Here is an 18,198-nt window from a genome sequence, read left to right as displayed (position 1 = left end):
TTGGGCTTTAAACAGATATACACATAATATATATATGCAGAAATTATTACTATCATATATAAGAGATAATGTTTTAGATCACTATACAAAGAATCTCTTACTTTTTATTTAAATTTAATTCTAATTTTTATTTATCTAATAAAATTATTAAAAATATGTATATTACACATTAAAAACACTGAAAAAATTTTACACTGACTAGAAAAATACAGATTGCTTTCTGCTTCTTGTTTATAAAATAGAAACATACAAAAAATGTTCTCTGAGGTTTATGAAGTGCTATAAAAATTGACATTTTAGAAATTGAAGGATTAATCAAAAAGCTGCATCTACTGGTACATTACAGACATAAATCTATTATAGTTGATCATTTTATTAGAGGGAACTATATTTAAGAAGTGGATATCTAACTTGTACTAATAGAAGGAACCAGAGGCATGGGATTACATTTGAAAAGTTGAATATAAAAACATTTGACTTTGGAATGTATTTCATTTACATTAATAAGGATCTAGCTTATTTATACCTGTGGGTATTTACTCCCTATAAAATTCAGTACTTTCCTGTCAAAATGAAAATCAAGCTCTAAGGAATCAGTCAGCATAATCTGTTTTTTGTGTACCTTTAACTTTTGAGAGACTTTGGCAGATATCATTCTGTGCTCTAAGTTTCTTAATTATAAGGGGATTGAACTTTTAAAAATCAGCAGTATTAATTTTTCAAATGAAATCTTACTTGGAACGCCAATCTGTGAAGCAGATAAAAGGGCTGCTGCTCTGGATAAAGCTGGATTGGGAAGCCCAGCCCCCTTCTCCCATCATTCTCCATCCCTGAGCAGCAGCCCCTGAGTCGTTTCTCAGGAACTCTAGGCTTTGCAGAACCACTTGGAAGCCATTGAACTCTATGATGATTTTTCTATCTCTAAGATTTTTGTCTTAGTTATTTTAGTTATGCCTACATCTCTCGCTCTCTCTCTTTTTTTTTTCCATTGAAAGTAAAGTTTGGATTTTCATACGGTGATTTTCATTCCTTTTGTAAATAGATGGTATTACAACAAGTTTTAGCATTAAGATTTTTGTTTTTCTTTAGCCTTGTTGCAGATCTATTTGCCCCAAACGAGTAATACTGAAAATTACTTGAGAAGTATCTTTGAAGCATTTTTAGTGCTTCATGTTTGCTTGATGTACACTTTCTGAAAGACATAGTTCCTTAAGCCATCTTGACTTTTATAGTATTTATCTTTTTCTATGAAAGTATGAACATTGGAACATATTGATCAGAGCTTCTGTTTTAGAGATAATATCTCTTGGTTTCAGTTTTTGGTTGTTCAGATGCTATATTGCTTTCTATTCCAATGTAATTTGGTTTTATCTTAGGTATTTTGCTGGAGATCAGTCAGCAGTTCTCTGAAGCAGTGTCGATGGGCCTATCCACGCCAAGTCTTCATTTCTGATATTGCTTTAAGTAGAAATGAAATTCTTTTTGTCACACGAGATGGAGAGGGATTTAGAGGGAAATGGTTTGAAGAAAAAAGAAAGAGTTCTGAAAAGAAAGGTTAGTTCATGTATGTGAATGGCATATAAGGGTACCTTTTAGTTAATGTTTAATTTTGTAAGTATTTGCCATTAGGTTTAATTGACAAGTATAATTAGGTTTTTTCCCCTGTGTCTCTTTTGATTTTGGTTTGTGTGTGTACAGGTAAACAAAGGGAATTCTAGCCACTTAAATCTGGAGTTTTTCATCCTTTTATCTGTCTCAGTATGCCCTGAGGTCATGGTACCTTCCCTTCAGTAACAGTGGCTCATTATTGTCAATCATTAGCCTTGAAAAAAAAAAAAAACTCCCTAGATGGTTTTGAACCATCTTCCAAGCTATTTTTTTTTTCTCTCCCCAAATTGAGAATTGAGTGGCTTATGTTCTGTTTTTCTGTTATTGTTTTTGTTTTGTTTTATTTTACATATTTGTATATATAAGACTAAAAATTTAAAAGATATCTTAGGACTTAGACGAAAATCACAGGAAGAATAAAATGTTTTTGTTCATTGAGAATTTTAAAAAGTACCAGTTTTATTAAATAATTGCTGAATAATTAGAAGTTTTATTCATTCCTTGACTAATATAGAGGATTGCTTTAATTAAGATTCCACTATTGAAAATTAAAGTTAATCTGTTTGATTTTTTTTTCCTTCCAGAAAAACTAGAATTCATTTACTTCTTTACATCTCATTGCTCCCACCCCAGCCCAAATCATATCACACGTGTACTGCAAAAAATAAGCTTTCTTATTTCCACTCTTGTTTCCTTTTATCTGTTCTCTTACCAGAGTGAGCTTTTACTGTCTGATCCTAATATTATTGTGTCTAAAAACTCTTTGATGGTTCCCTCATTTTCTAGACATGGCCTATAAGGCCCCTGGCTCTGACCCTTGTTTGTGTCTCTGAACTCCTCTTGAGTTCTCTCCCTCTCACTTACTATTGTTCTCTAGACACACTGACCTTCAGGTTTTCATTCTTGTCCAGGGCCTTTCCTAATTTTTCACATCTCATCTTAATTTATACCTCATCAGAGATGTTTTCTCTGATTCCTCAATCTAAGCTTAGTTATGCTGTTTCACTTTTAATGTTCCCTTTGTATTCTCATCATGCAGCCTATCGTTATGCGTTTTTATGTATTTATCTTTGTGATTAATTTTTCCAATGCTTCTCTCCTATCAGACTGTAAGATGGCAAGGACTATGTATGAGGTCTTTATATCCTTACTGTAGAATCCAAGTTTCCACTATAATCTTTAGCACATAGTAGTTCTCATTAAGTCCTGTGTTGAATGAGTAAATCAGTTATTATATGCTAAAAGACATATAAGGAGCATTTATAATTACTCAGAAAATTATAAACATTGTTCAAAATTATAAAGCCACAAAAGCATGATTTCTGGGTAGTTTATTGATTTTTTGTATTTTATTTCTTTATAGATTAATTAAGTCTGTCAACATTTAAGGGCTATGTTTTAGTTATACAAAAATATATAAGATGGGCCCCTCAGACATTCATGATTTTGCAGGGCCAGTAGGTATGTATACAAATTTACGTTTCATGGAGACATACTAATATGCACATCATAAGTCTTTTAAGAGCACAGAAATTGGGATAACTGACTGTCGGGGAAGATTAGTAAAGCCCCCATGACACTGAAATGAATGAATTTGAGAGAGTAACCGGAATGCAGGTTCAACTTGTAAATGTTGGAAGTCCTTAGAATCGTGTCTTCGTCATACTTGGTGTTCTAAAACTGAATTCATGATCTCATGCTGCCGCATCTGCTTTCCAGTGTTTTCTAAGAAAATGGTAAATGGTTATCTTTGACACCGCACGTTTCCTCACCCTCTACATCCCATTAGTCAGCACGTTTTGCCACTTTTGTCTCAAATATTTCTGAAATCTCTACTTTTCCCTAGTTTCATTGCTACAACTTCAGTCTATAGTGTTCTTTTTTTCCCTCTGGACTCTGAGTTTCCTAAAGGATCTTTTTTATTTTTATTTACTTTAAACATTTTTCATACTACATACAGGCAGAATCATTTCTTTGCATGCACATTTCATATTTTTCCTCGTGGCCTTGATCTGACTTATAATGATAAAATCAGTTAATATCTGTCTTCTCTGCTAGATGGCATACTCCAAGATGGAGGGACATGTCTGTCTTGTTCACTGCTGTATCACTAGGGATAGACTGATAATCACTGTAGCACAGTAGCACAGGGTGGTCACTCAGGTATTTACTGAATAAATGAAAGGAAGGGAGCGAGCAAATAAATAGATTAGATGAAGATGCTAAATTTAAATATTTTTAATGGAAACTGAGGTATTTTAAAAGGTAGTATAACACTATATTTGCTTTTTAGAGACCTTTGGTTGCAATGTGGAGGATAAAATCATGGATAATTGAGAACTGACTCACCAAAATTTCCTTTATAATACAACCAGTATGTATAGGGTGTAAATTGTGTTGAAGAGAGAGAGGATGTAGTTCTTAAAAAGGACTTAATGCATACAAAAGATAGTTACATATTCTCCCAATTGTTTTTCTATTCCATATACTCCTAAATTGTTTTTTAACAATGTCAATAAAGCCTTGGTTAATAGAAGTTTATCTTTTTTCTTTTTAGCAGAGATCTTATCAAACCTTCATAATGCCTCACCAGATGTATCTTGTGTCTCTGATATAAATAGTGTATATGAAAGAATTCGACTTGAGAAACTAACTTTTGCCCATAGAGCTGTTAGTGTCAGCACAGATCCAAGTGGATGCAACTTTGCAGTCTTGCAGTCAGATCCTAAAACAAGGTACGCTTGTATATATTAAATTTCATTTTTACAAGGAATAATCACTGGTTTTTTTTGCTTTCAATAGCCCCTGGAGAAAATTTGAAGAGCTCTTGCCAAGTCTTGTGGTGACTTTAGACATATAATCATGTTACCAGGATAACTCAAAGGTGGAATTTGTTGTATTGGAAATGATGTGTTCCTTTTAGTTGGTGAACTGATATTTATGGAACCTATTGAAGTTATATACATATACACACAAAATTTTTCTTGTCTTTAGTACTTTGTGGTATACTCTAGGTTCTCAGATTCTAAGAAATATAAATACTTGTGTAATTTACAAAAATTTCTAACCCTTGAATACAATGAGAAATGACAAAAGAGGAGGTGGTGTAGAGTCGTCTAGAGGGCATTGAGAATCTCAGTGCAACTCTTCTGTCATATTAGTATAGAGATGACAGGTTAAGATAAGTATCAAGGGTATTAATAAAGGGGGAAAAAGTCCTAGGAACTCGGTGACCGCCCCTTCTGGTTTGACCATTTCTGTCCCATATTTAGCAATGAAAGTCTCCTCTCTCGGGAAGACCAGGGGCAGGGGTTGGTCACCCTACCTGGAAGGGTGAAATGTAGATTGGGAAGGTATGATGACATTCTTACAGTACTGAAAGAACTGGGGTTACAGACTGATATGTGGCTGTGTTGTGTGTATTTCTCTTTACTTCCTTAAGTTTCTAACTTGATCTGGGGCCTGAAGTGTTTACTCACTTATTTGTATATGTGTTTCTTCACTTGTGAAATAAAAGGACATAAAAGAGGAAAAGGTTGAGCACTCTACTCTTTTTGAATGTTTTTAGTTATGCTTTTGATCATTTAAAAAATTTCTGTGAGTCATTTGAATTTATATCCTAGTATTTCCTTACAGAAATTAGAAAACACTACTTTCAGAGGAAAACTTAATTGTCATTTTAGTTTAGGAAAAAAAAATACATAAAGGAATAGAAAAAATTTAAAGAGTGATAACAGTATCTAAGACTGTAATAGTCTTAGGTTTTTGGAAGTACCAAATTTAAAATTTTCTAAGCTTAATAAATAAAAAAGAAATTACACTTTAAAAGGAAAATTGGCTAGGGATACTTTTGGGTTGTTTTTGTTTTCTTGAAAGTAAAAGTAATTTTTGTTTTATTTCTAGCCTTTATGAAATTCCAGCTGTGTCCTCATCCTCCTTTTTTGAAGAGTTTGGCAAACTGCTGAGGGAAACAGATGAAATGGATAACATCCATGATGTGACATTTCAAGTTGGCAATAGAATCTTCCCTGCACATAAATATATTTTGGCAGTACGTTCTGAATTTTTCCAGAAATTGTTTCTTTCAGATGGTACTACTTTAGACTTTACAGATGTTTACCGGAAAGATGAAGATTCTGCAGGGTGCCATCTCTTTGTGGTAGAGAAGGTTCACCCTGACTTGTTTGAATACCTTTTACAATTTATATACACAGATACTTGTGACTTTTTAACTCATGGCTTCAAACCAAGAATAAATTTAAACAAAAAAACAGAAGAATATCAGGGCACTCCAAATTCTCATTTGAATGAAATGAATTCCCACGAAGATAATCAGAAGACAGCATTTGAAGTTTACAAAAATAATCAAGCTCATACAATTAGTGAAAAGCAGAAAAGCAAATCCAGATCTTCCAAAAAAGTGAAAAATGTTGGGGAAGATGACCCTGTAAGAATGTTGCAAAATGTTGCAAGGAAATTTGGTTTCAGTAATTTGAATAGTAGGTATGACTCCTTAATATCTGTTCATGTACCTCATTCTGTCCGCCTTTTAAAAATTCTCTATTTGTTTTTCTTCTGCTTTGCTTTGCTTTGCTGCTGCTGCTCCTGCTTCTTCTTCTCCTCCCCCACTCCCCCTTCTATCTTCCTTTCTCCGCTGCTCTCTCCCCCTTCCTTCCCCACTCTCTACCTCTTCCTTCCCTTCTCCCTCCCCTTGCCCCCCCACCTCCTCTTTGGGGGGGTAGTAATTTGGTTTATGTTTATGTAATTATCATTATTTTTCTAAATGGAGGTATTGAGGATTGAACCCAGGACCTCATGCATGCTAAGCATGCACTCTACCACTTGAGCTATACCGTCCCCCTTCTTTCTTTTCGTAGACCTGTTTCTGTATTTTCTGTAAAGCTATCTCTCTGGGATTCCCTGGATTAAAACATTAAAGGATGGGAAGGCTGTTAGTGGGTTTGAACTCTCAGTGGTATTTGTATAATGGATCTGGAGAGGCAGGCGGTGTAGTATTCTGGGAAGTGTACTGTCTTTGGAGTTAGAAAGACCTGTATATGCCTCATAGCTCTACTGTGATGAGCTCAGGCAAGTTTCTTATTTCTTTGAACCTCAGTTTCTCTATATAAAAAGGGAGGCATAATACTGACCTAATATTGTTGGTGTAGTTAGGTCATATAGCATGTGTAAAGTGCCTAACACAGTATTTGTCATATTATAAACCAGATTTTTTGGTAATTCTCCCCATGTTTAAGGTATTTATGTTGCCCGTGGCAGTATAGCCTTAGTTGTGGGGCAGGAGCAGAGGAGGGGAGTGTACATCGTTTTCTGTTTAAAAACAACAAAGGGCTTTGTGCCATAGCTTTCATTTATTTTTTTGTCAGTAATGATGTTAATATTTAATAATTTTGAATATTCAAGAACATTAAAGAATGTATGATATTTCTTTATCACAGAATTGGGGTTAAGATACTTTTCTAAGTGATACAAAGTACATAATCATGTTCATATGTGAGCTAATTTGTTGTTTGTTTTCGTAGGGGAATATATCCACCAGTTGTTAATGTTTGTCTATTCTTGATAGGTTAGATGGAGTCAGATTTGAAAATGAAGAAATTAATGTAATTGTCAAGAAAACTGGTAATAAACAAAAGCTAAGTCAGAAAAAATGGTAAGTTTGGAAATGAAGATAAACTTTTCATATCTAGATTTTGGGACCTAAGTGTGGAAACAGAGCTCTCCTTACTTACATATGAAGCAAAATGTGTAGGTGGATAGCCTCTTAATTTTACTAGCCTTACTCATTTCTGAAAATGTTGGAGAGCTCTTAAGGCAAATAGAATATTAACTGCTCAATAATACATTGATACAATTCATTTTTTTCTGATTACTTTCTAATGAAAGGAATTTTTAATATTTTTTCTTGGCCAAATTTTATGTTTTTTAATAAGTAGGTAATGATGTAAGCCAAAACAAAATAATTATGCCTCTTCATCAGAATGGTATTTCCTTTAGTATAAATTTTTTTCCATAGTAAACATACTATTCTAAATATATTAATTACTAAATTTTTGTTTTTAGGTATTTGTACTTTGTAGGTGAAAAGTTTGGGAGAAAAAACTGTGAAGGTGCCTGCACAGTACTTAGCACAGAATAGGTTGTACAAATAAGTAAACTGAAGCCCTTTGACTGTGATGTTGCTTACTAGGCATATTATTAACACCTGTCTTGTGATGAAAAAGGAAAGTCAGAAGAAAGACTGCTGAGTATTTATCTCTATTCATAGTTTCCCTTTCAAATAGTATCTTTATTTTAAGACATTTTTGTCTTTCCTAATGTGAAAGGAGATGAAGTACTTTTTTATGTATGTCTTCATGTTATTGATTCTCTGCCACTTTTAATTAGGAGAAAATCAAAAGTTAAGCTTCAGATCCTATAATGAATTTTCTTATTTGCTAAATATGTGAAGAAAGTGCTCTTGCTTCACTTAAATTTTATTTTTTTTAAGTTCGTTTCTATGTGATGTGACCATGAAATCAGTGGATGGAAAGGAATTCCCTTGTCATAAGTGCGTTCTTTGTGCTAGACTTGGTAGGTACATGTTTTAGTTAGTTGCAGATTTATTTGTTTTAGTATCATTTTACTATTCTTAATGAATTTTTTTTTTCTTTCAGAATATTTTCATAGTATGCTGAGTAGCTCGTGGATTGAGGTAGGATTTAAGTAGAAACCATGTAGGCTGGTAATAACACTTCATATTTTTGGGAAATTGCATACTAAAGAAATTCAAAACTATTTTAACTCAGTTTTTCTTTTGTATTGAACTTTATTTATGCTTAAGCCTGCTAGAAGATAGGAACATTTAGAAATGAAAATTGTTGCCAAAAGCTACTTAAATAAACTCCCCTATTATTATTTGGACTTGTATTTTGAATACCAGTCCGTTTCTTTTTTTCTCAGTTTTTCTTGATTCTTTTTCATGTTGCAAGCCATTTTAAAATTAAATGTATCTCATTTTAATTTTGTGTTTTATAAATGTTACGTTTGTGATTTCTGTTGTTTATCATACCAGTGACCTCGGATTGTAGTAGTATTTTGTAGTTTAAAGTTAATTCTTTTACTTTATTTTATTTAGGCTTCCAGTTGTGCTGCTCTGGAAATGCCAATACATTCTGACATACTGAAAGTTATTTTGGACTACCTCTATACTGATGAAGCTGTGGTGGTAAAAGGTATTAATAAGAGTTAGGACATTTTAGATATTTAAGATAAAATTGAAAATGATTAAAATCATGAATCTTAATTTCGTCTCTAATTGAAATATGTTATAAACAGCTTTAAATTTAGAATAAGCAATAGAGATGATTACTAATAGTAAAGGAATGAAAAAGAAAATTTTCATTACTTATGTGAAAATGAACTCTCTAAGAATTACTAATAATGGTTGAGATTAGATGTAATATTTTCATACCTAGCTACTTCTATGGTTGAGATGAAGAATTGACATTAGGGAGTATAGTTTTGACAAATAGTCTACAGAAGTTCTTTCTTGCGTATTTTTTCCCTTGTGCTAACATATCTGAAGTAAAAGAAATTAATAATTGAACCTGAATGGTGTACTTTGCATTTATATTCTCTGTCAGGCAACACACCGTGTTTTATTTACCAGGTGTCTTTAGTCATAGGAGTGGTGTACTTCTGTGTTCCATGGTATGTGTATAACACAATTTCTTTATTCCTCTGTTAATGGGCAACATTTAGGCTGTTTCTATATTTTAACTATTGTGAATATTGCTGCAGTGAACATGGGAATGCAGGTATGTCTTCAGGTCCTGATTTCAATTCCTTTGGCTGAATAATCAGTAGTGGAATTGCTGTATCATATGGTAGTTTTATTATTTTTAATTTTTGAAGCAGCCGCCGTACAGTTTTCATAGTTGCTGTACCAGTTATACTGCCATCGACAGGGCACAAGTTTGCCTTTTTGCCACATCTTAATCAGCACTTGTAAGATCTAAGAAGACATCTCATTGTGGTTTTGATTTGCATTTCTCTGACAAATAATGACATTGATTCCTTTTCATTTACCTTTTGGCCATTTGTATGTCTTCTTTGAACAAATGTCTGTTAAGGTCTTTTGCCCACTTTTTAATTGAGTTTTTGTTTGTTTGCCATTGAATTTGTAGGAAGTTACTTATGTACTTTGGATATTAATCTCTTATCAGATATGGTTTGCAAATATTTTCTCTGATTTCAAAGTTGCCTTTTCATTTTGTTAACTGTTTCCTTTGCTGAGGTTTTTAGTTTCATATAATATCACTTGTTTATTTTGCTTTTGTTACATGTGATTATGGTGTTACATCTAAAAAATCATTGCCAGTACCAGTGTCTAGCAGCTTTTCCCCTTTTTTCTCCCGGGAGTTTTATGGTTTCAGGTCTTACATTCAAGTCTTTAATGTACTTTGAGTTGACTTTTGTGGATGGTGTAAAATGAGGGTCAAATTTCATTCTCTTGCATGTGGATATTCATTTTTTCTGATGTCCTTTATTGAAGAGAAGACTGTCCTTTCTCCATTTTGTATTCTTGACACCCTTGGGTCCTTTCTCTTTACCTTTTGTGTATCTACTGTAGGTTTTTGCTTTGTGGTTACTATAAGATTTACATGTAATATAATATTAACAGTCTATTTTAAACTAATCACAACTTTTTCTAATGAAGTATGGTTGATTTACAATATTATATTGATTTCCAGTATACACCATAATGATTCAACATTTTTATTGATTATATTCCATTTAAAGTTAGAAAATAATGGCTCTGTTTCTCTGTGCTGTATAATATATCCTTGTTGCTTATTTATTTTATACATAGTCGTTTGTGTCTCTTAATCTTATAACCCTGTCTTGCCCCTCTCCCTTCCTACTCCCCACTGGTAACCACTACTTTGTCTCTGTGTCTATGGGTCTGTTTCTGTATTGTTACATACATTCATTTGTGTTATTTTTTTTAGATTCCACGATTCTACATATAAGTAATAACAGAGTACTTGTCTCTCTCTGACTTATTTCACTAAGCATAATATCCTCTAGGTCCATTGTTACAAATGGCATAATTTCATTCTTTTCTATGGCTGAGTAAATATTCCATTGTGTGTATGTATGTATATACATACACATCTTCTCTATCCATTCATCTGTTGGTAGATGGTTGGGTTGATTCCATCTCTGGACTGTTATTCACAACTTTGTGTGAAATACCTTTACACTTTTACTTCTCTCCCCCTTTGCCATTATTTCTTCAAATATTCTTTATGTTCTTTCCTTTTTCTTTCTGGGACTCCTATATGTATCTTGATACACTAGATAAAGTTCCACAGGTCTGTTACACTCAGTTTATTTTTATTCATTCTTTTTCTTCCTCAGATTAGATAATCTCCATTGACGTATCATTTTTATCTTTATTGATATTCTTAATTTTGTGAGACATTATTGTTGTACTTTTAGATTTTCAGATGTGATTTCCTTCAGTTCTTCAGATATATTTAAAATAGTTGATTTTAACTCTTTGTTTTAATAGTTCAGCATCTTGGCATTCTCAGGGACAGTTTCCCTTAGCTGCTTTTTTTCTGTATATACGCCATACTTGCATCTCTTTTCATCTTTCATAATTTTTGTGTTGGAAACTGGACATATTTAAATGACATAATGTAGCAACTGTTGAAATCAGGTTCTCCTCCTTCCCTAGAGTTTGTTTTTGCTGTTCATTTAGTGACTCTTTGGAACTAGTTCTGCAAAATTGATATTCTTTGTGGATATGTGCCCACTGAGATCTCTGTTTGATCAGCTTAGTGGTCAGCTAATAATTAGAATTTTTCTTACAGGCCTAAACTAGTAAAACTCTCAGCATTTGCCTGGAGGCTCTTTGTGTTGTGGCATGGCTTCAGTTCTTAGGCAGGCAGTGTACACAGTGTACAACTCTGCCCTAGCTTTTATTTCCTGCTTTTGCAGATTCTCAAGTTCAGCCAGAGGTAAGAGTTTTGGGATTTCTTAAGTATTTTCCTGGGCATTTGCACAGCCCTTCACATTTGTGTGGCCTTCTAGGTTCACAGGAATATGTTAAAATTTTTCAAAACCCCCTATGGATATTAGTATTAGCGCAGACTGCCATAACAAATCATATAGGCTGGGTGGCTTAAGCAGAAATTTATCATTCACAGTTCTGGAGGCTGGAAGTGTCAGATCAAAGTCTGACAAGGTTGATTTCTGGTGAGGATTCCCTTCCTGGCTTGTACAGGGCTGCCGTGTTACATCTTCACATGGCCTTTCCTCAGTACTTGTGTGTGGGTGTATTTGGAGAAAGAGAGAAAGTAAGTGAGAGGGTGAACCCATGTGAAGGGGGTTGGTAGGGGAAGATAGATCCCTGATGTCTCTTCTCAGGACACTAATCCTGTCAGATCAGCGCCTTACCCTTATGACTGCACCTAGCCTTAATCACTTCCTTAGAGGCCCCATTTCCAAAAACAGCCACACTGGGAATTACAGCTTCAACATGTGAATTTTCAGGGGACACTTTCAGTTCAGTCATGACAACATCTTTTTCCCTAGCTTTTTTTTTTTTTTTTAAAGTGTTTTTGATCTGCTGCTTTTTGGCTCTGTCCCTTGTCATTGTCTCAGGTAGCTTGAATGTTAAACAGTTGCTGCTAATTGTTTTTAATAAATGACCTTTACTGAGGCTGTTCACACTGGTCAAGCTTTTAGTTTGGTCAAATAAACCTGGGATTTCCAGGAAACTGTCAGACAGGTCAAATAATGACAGTTATTTGATAATGTCGCTCCCCAGCTGTTCTGTCGTCTCCTCTGTTGCTGCTCATTTCCACTGTGACTGCAGGACTGATGGTTTTCAAGACTGTTGTGGGGGAGAGGAGAGGAGGATCTACATAGCAGAAACTACAGAGTCCCAAAGCTCACTCTCTTACCAAGATTCAGCCATTTTTTTTGGATTCAGTGTTCCCTAAATTATTGCAAGTCATTGGCTAATTTCTAGAATTCTACAAGAGTTGATTTTTGATAATTTTTGTAATCTCATTGTTTTTGTAGAGGAGAAGAATTTTGGAAGTAGTCGTTAGCCTGCCATTTATAATGACTTCACCTCTCCCTCATTTTTTAAAAATTGGCTTTTCTACTTCATTTTCCCTTTTTAACCATTTTTTTTTTCTTTTCTTCACATGGTAGTGGTACTGGGTTTTTTTCCTATTTATCTTATTTTTCTTGTAGTAACTCAAGGGCATTGCTTAAGGTCGTTAATAGTACACTGGACCAAGTTTGTTTTAAATTAAAGAATTACTGTAGTTTAAAAAAAAGTACTCTTAGATGACCAGTTTTATTTTAAACAAGGAAGCCTAAGAGCATTATCACCTTTCCCTTTCTTCTTCCTTCCCCTCTCCTCTGTATGTATATGTATGTTCTTAACATACATGTAACTATTTAACATGTACCTGTGTATTACCTTTGATGATGAGATTTGACTTTCCCCTCTTAATCTGAGAAATGTTTGTCTAACAACATGAGAGATTTTTAAATAAGTCAAGCATTTCAGTGGCCCTTTAGACTGAAAAAGATCAACTCAAGTTGTACATTTTATGGTCCCAGGGCATTTGGGTGTTGTTTTTTTCTGCTCTCTACCTAGAAGATGGAAGTATTTTGATGTTACTATTACTGTTTGTCATATTTGCCATTTCAACATTTAGAAAATAATCCAGTTCTCTCTCTCATAGTGTCTTAATTACTTGAACTTTTTCTCCTAGGTGTAATGTTTACAAAATAATAGTAAAGAGTGACCTTTGTTTTCCTTTTTGTTTTTATTTTTTTTTAGAATCTCAAAATGTGGATTTTGTTTGTAGTGTTCTTGTGGTGGCTGATCAGCTTCTCATAACGCGATTAAAAGAGATCTGTGAAGTAGCATTAAGTGAAAAACGTGAGTGTTTGTAAATTAGAATCTTAATGTGTTTTCAGGTTGATCCAGGATTCACTGTATTTTATTGACTTTATGATGCCTTTTGGTAAAGTGCATGTTTTTGTATCATGAAACAGACATTTAAACTATTTTGTGTCATTATTTATAATTTACATCCAAATTTCAGAGGTGTTAATATATGAAAACATGTATATCTTAGTATTGAAATACATTAATTTTTTTGGAAATGCCATAAAACCTTGACTAATAAAGATGGCATGAAATTTATTTTGGAATTTGAAAGATGAGAGTTTGAAGGCAGAAATGTTTTACCCTTGTCCTGGGCTGTAAGTCTGTGTTTAGCTACCCATTTCCTGCTGTTTGCTGGAACTTTTGTGTAACCACTCCATTAATATATTTGATCAAAACACATTTCTTTTCTCTAAACTCTTTCTTTCTTTCTTTGTTTATTATTTCAGTTAATTACATGGCTGTCATCCTAACACTCAGTTTTGAAGCCCAAAGTTATCTTCTGTTATTTTGTTCCTTAAACTCAAATTGCAGCTGTCAAAACTGATTCATCCTACGTTGATTGCGTTTCCCTCACCTTTTTATTCTCACTGTCCGTGTGCTAGTGGAGATCACTGTTATCCATCCCTTCTGTGTGGTGGCATCGTAGTCTTTTAAGTCCCATTTCTCTCTTCTAACTTCTCTTTCTTTACTCTTTCTATAGGAAGTACTTATGTCTTCTATAATTTTAATATTTAAGATAAAGGTTAGATTTCCTTAGCCTGATATAAAGGTTTCTTGGCTTTCTAATCTTTGGTCTCTTTCATTGCCACTTCAGCAAGTGTGAAAGGTTTTCCTGTCAAGTGTTTCGAATTTATAGTTGCTAGTAGTTTGTCTTTGCTCTAGTTGTCTTATTTACTCACTTTTCTTGAATGGAGTATCTACTTCTTGGTTATCAAAAAGAGAACAATGACTCTGATCTTTTAAGCCATTCAGAAAAGGGAAATACTGTCCCACAGTGTCCAGAGGGGTATTGGTTTCAGGAGCTTCTATGGATATCAAAATCCGTGGATGCTCAAGTCCCGTATATAAAATGGTGTGGTACAGTGAATATAGCTGGCCCTCTGTACATGCTGCCGTTAAACTCGGGTATGGAGGCCAGCCGTACATTAAAATAAAGGACACAACATGCAATAGGTATAAAATACTAATATTTTCAGTTGTTCGGTTGACTTTCTTGGCATCCCCTGGATAGTCTTTCTTGGCTCCTGCTACACTGTTGCCTCTATTAATGAATTCCTTGATCTTTCCTAGAACCTCGCAAGAGAAGGGTTCAGCAGAATTTGCATCTCTGATAATTGGGCAATTCTTGTTCCCCACTGCACAACTCTCAAATTTTTATATGATCCATTTTTATTTCTGTGAAATGGGAGACTGAGTGTATCATTAGTTGAAACTTCATGTTAGTCAAGAGTGAGGCAGAGATCATTATTGTCTGCAGTTACAACTTTTGAATGAGTTACAAGGGGAAAGGAAAAAAGAAATAGAGGTATAGAAAACAGTTGTGTTCCTCGGTTGGCTGGGACTCAGAATAAATAAGGAAAAGAACAGAGAGGTTTTGGAAGCCAAAATTATATGCTCAGTAAGTAGAGTATTCTGGGACTGTCTCCAGCAAAACACATTTCATATATAAAGTTATATAAAGTAACAAAATCTAGCATCTTCTGTACAGTATTCCATATTCTGTACTGGTATGAAAAGCAATATGGTAAGATTTAGTTGTACTTGTTTTCTAAATATATAGTATGTGTATGTGTTTATATATGTAACATACCCAGGTAAAGTCTGATGTATTACTCAACATAAACATTTTATAGAATTTCATCAGTTTCTCTTAGTCTTTTGAAAATTCTTTTTTTTTGGTGGGGGTGGGGTGGGGATATAATTAGGTCATTTATTTACTTTTCTTTTACAGGAGGTCCTGGGGATTGAACCCAGGACCTTGTGCGTACTAAGCACATGCTCCACCCCTTTGAGCTATACCCTCCCCACCAGTTTCTCTTAGTCTTAAGAATATCTTTTTAGTTTTATGGAAGAGAGAATGTTTATTCTGTACTATATAAATGAAAAGGAATGTTGTTTATCAGTGAAAGTTAAAAATATTCCAAAAAGGTTAGCTGGAAGATTGTTGGTTCTTAGGTGTTTGCTTTTAGATGACATTGTAATGCACCTTCTGTATTTTCTTTTGCTTAAAATTTTATGTGTGTTCATTTCTCTCAGGGCGAATTATTTAAAATTACTTTGACATATTGGAATGGAAAATGAGTTCTACATTTGCCCTAGTATAAGCTATTTTTGGCAAGAAACTACTTTTCAGTTTTCCTTCTTCTAAGTGTTCAAACCTGACAGCTTGAGAAATAAGTATGTTTAATTTGCTGTAGTAACATGCCTTTCATCTCATTTTGCAAATCTTTTTTTCTTTGTAGTCACCCTTAAGAATGCTGCTATGCTACTGGAATTTGCAGCAATGTATAATGCTGAACAATTGAAACTGTCTTGTTTACAGTTTATAGGACTGAATATGGCAGCTTTACTTGAAGCAAGGTAAGTTGAGTGCATACAGACTGTTTCAAAACCACTTATTTACATATTAGATATGTTAGTACTTTAAAAGTGAATAATGATAAATTCCAGCTTTATAGAAAAAAAGTGAAAATGTAAGGGGATTTAATGATTCCATAAGTATTTGGATGCCTAATATATACCAGCAATTGCTAAGATACCGTGGTGAACAAATAGACATCTTTGCCCTCAGTGGAGCTTACACTGAAAAGTTGTGGGACAGTATTATCACAAGTATATTTTTTATATGTATTCATACCTCTTTGCTTGTTTTGTAATTTTGTAATTGTTACCGTGGCATTTGGAAACTAAGCCAGCACTTAATTGCATATAATTTGTTACTGGTTGATTTCTATTTTCGCTTTATATTCATTCACTCTTAAGATATTTCCTGTACTACATATTGATTCTTTGGTCAAACTTCGGCTGTAGCAGATGGCCTTAAAAATTTAGTTGGTCTGGTCTTATTACAAGCTCATATGCCTCTTGAAGCCTTAACATAGAAATCAATGAGTAATGAAATATTGTGTATGAAAAATGACACATTTTAAGTGAAAAAGTTAGCTAAATATATATATCCTGTTTTATAAGCCAATATTTTGTATTGTTTACCTGGATGGAAATAATTTGGTAAATGATAATGATTTAGGAGTCATAAACATTTTAGAATTAGAGAAATGTTGGAAATTTCATTCCATTGTTTTCATCTATTTTAGCAGTAGAATTTTTTAATGAAATAAATTTACAGATTTATTTTTTAGCATAAGGTCAAAATTGTATTATATTTACTCACTTAAGTCAGTGACGGGAAAATGAGTCTGTTTTGGTTAACAGAAATTTCAGATTACAGTCTTGGTGTCAGTTGCATTTTTAAAGTCAATATCCAGTGTACTTCTGTATTTTGTTTTAATTGTAATAATAGCCCACACTTACTGCCATAATAGTAGTTATTAATAGTAATAACAAATAATAGTAATATAATAGTTACATAATAATAGTAATAATCATAATACTGTGCCAGACAGAATTCTAAAAGTGTTATATAGATTCAGTTAATTTTCATGAAAATATTATGAAGTAGATTCTATTATATCTTCATATGAGGATGAAAAAACCCATGAACCTTTTTTTCCAAATAATCAAAATCTTGATCCATTTAATGAATTAGAAATCTTAATAATTTTTTGATAACTCACCTTTCAAAGTCAGGATGATGTTTAATGAAACTAATTGCAAAACATGATTGAAAGAAAAGCTTTCTACTATTTTTAAAAGGTGAATCATAGATTCTTAATAATTTGCCACTTAAGGGTTCAGTTTAGAGGAAATTCCTTTGACAGTTTAATACTTTGTTATTTTGTGAAAAATGCCTTTCAAATGCAAATTAATGTTAAAGGATATTAGACAATATCATTTCAAAATGCCTCTGGTATTTTAGTGTCCGGACCTAGCTAGGGTTTCAGAGTAAATTTAATTTTTTTGCTGACATTATATTAGTAATTCTAACCATAGCAATTTTTTTTACCTTACATTGTCGAATTAAACTTACTCAATTTGTTAGATAAGAATCAACGCAAATGTAAAACAAGCACCAAATCAATCTAAAATATGATACTGGAAAATGATGTGTCACACTGCTGTTGTTCAGTTATTATGTTGTGACAGGAGTGTCAGCTGAACTATTAATATTTAAGGGTGTCACAGGTGCTTTGGTGAATAACTATGTAAGTATTCATGCATAACTTCCATTAAAACAAAGATTTGTGTAAGTATAACCATGTCTAATCAAATATGTGTTTGCTAGAAGTGTAAATAAATATGCACAGAGATACTAAGAAAGGAAGGCATCAAAACTGACATAACATCACAGCTTAATTATCTTTAAAATGTTAAAAAAAAAAAAAAACCTGTATAGTACAGGTTTGAATATGCTTGTTTTGTATGAGTTGTAAAAATGGTTTGAAATATATTTTATAATGTAAACTTTGATTTAAATTTTTACTGAT

General features: G+C 33.3%; 1 protein-coding gene across 2 annotated transcripts in view; it reads left to right on the top strand.

Moving 5' to 3' along the window:
• IBTK (inhibitor of Bruton tyrosine kinase) overlaps positions 1-18,198 on the top strand; it is an 81,182-nt gene that overhangs the window by 25,374 nt on the left and 37,610 nt on the right. Inside the window, exons 10-18 of one of the 2 annotated variants that reach the window (XM_032484514.1) lie at positions 1,377-1,554; positions 4,169-4,343; positions 5,512-6,111; positions 7,193-7,279; positions 8,117-8,199; positions 8,283-8,320; positions 8,744-8,840; positions 13,481-13,582; positions 16,057-16,174. In XM_032484514.1, the coding sequence (XP_032340405.1) occupies positions 1,377-1,554; positions 4,169-4,343; positions 5,512-6,111; positions 7,193-7,279; positions 8,117-8,199; positions 8,283-8,320; positions 8,744-8,840; positions 13,481-13,582; positions 16,057-16,174 (1,478 nt within the window). Of the gene's footprint in view, positions 1-1,376; positions 1,555-4,165; positions 4,344-5,511; positions 6,112-7,192; positions 7,280-8,116; positions 8,200-8,282; positions 8,321-8,743; positions 8,841-13,480; positions 13,583-16,056; positions 16,175-18,198 lie in introns of both variants that reach the window. The other variant, XM_032484513.1, reaches the window with a different exon arrangement.

Source organism: Camelus ferus, chromosome 8 (genome assembly GCF_009834535.1).
Source record: "Camelus ferus isolate YT-003-E chromosome 8, BCGSAC_Cfer_1.0, whole genome shotgun sequence".
In the NCBI taxonomy this organism is placed as follows: domain Eukaryota; kingdom Metazoa; phylum Chordata; class Mammalia; order Artiodactyla; family Camelidae; genus Camelus; species Camelus ferus.
Note: the sequence above shows the minus strand (reverse complement) of the source record. Positions and strands in the feature narration are given on the sequence as shown.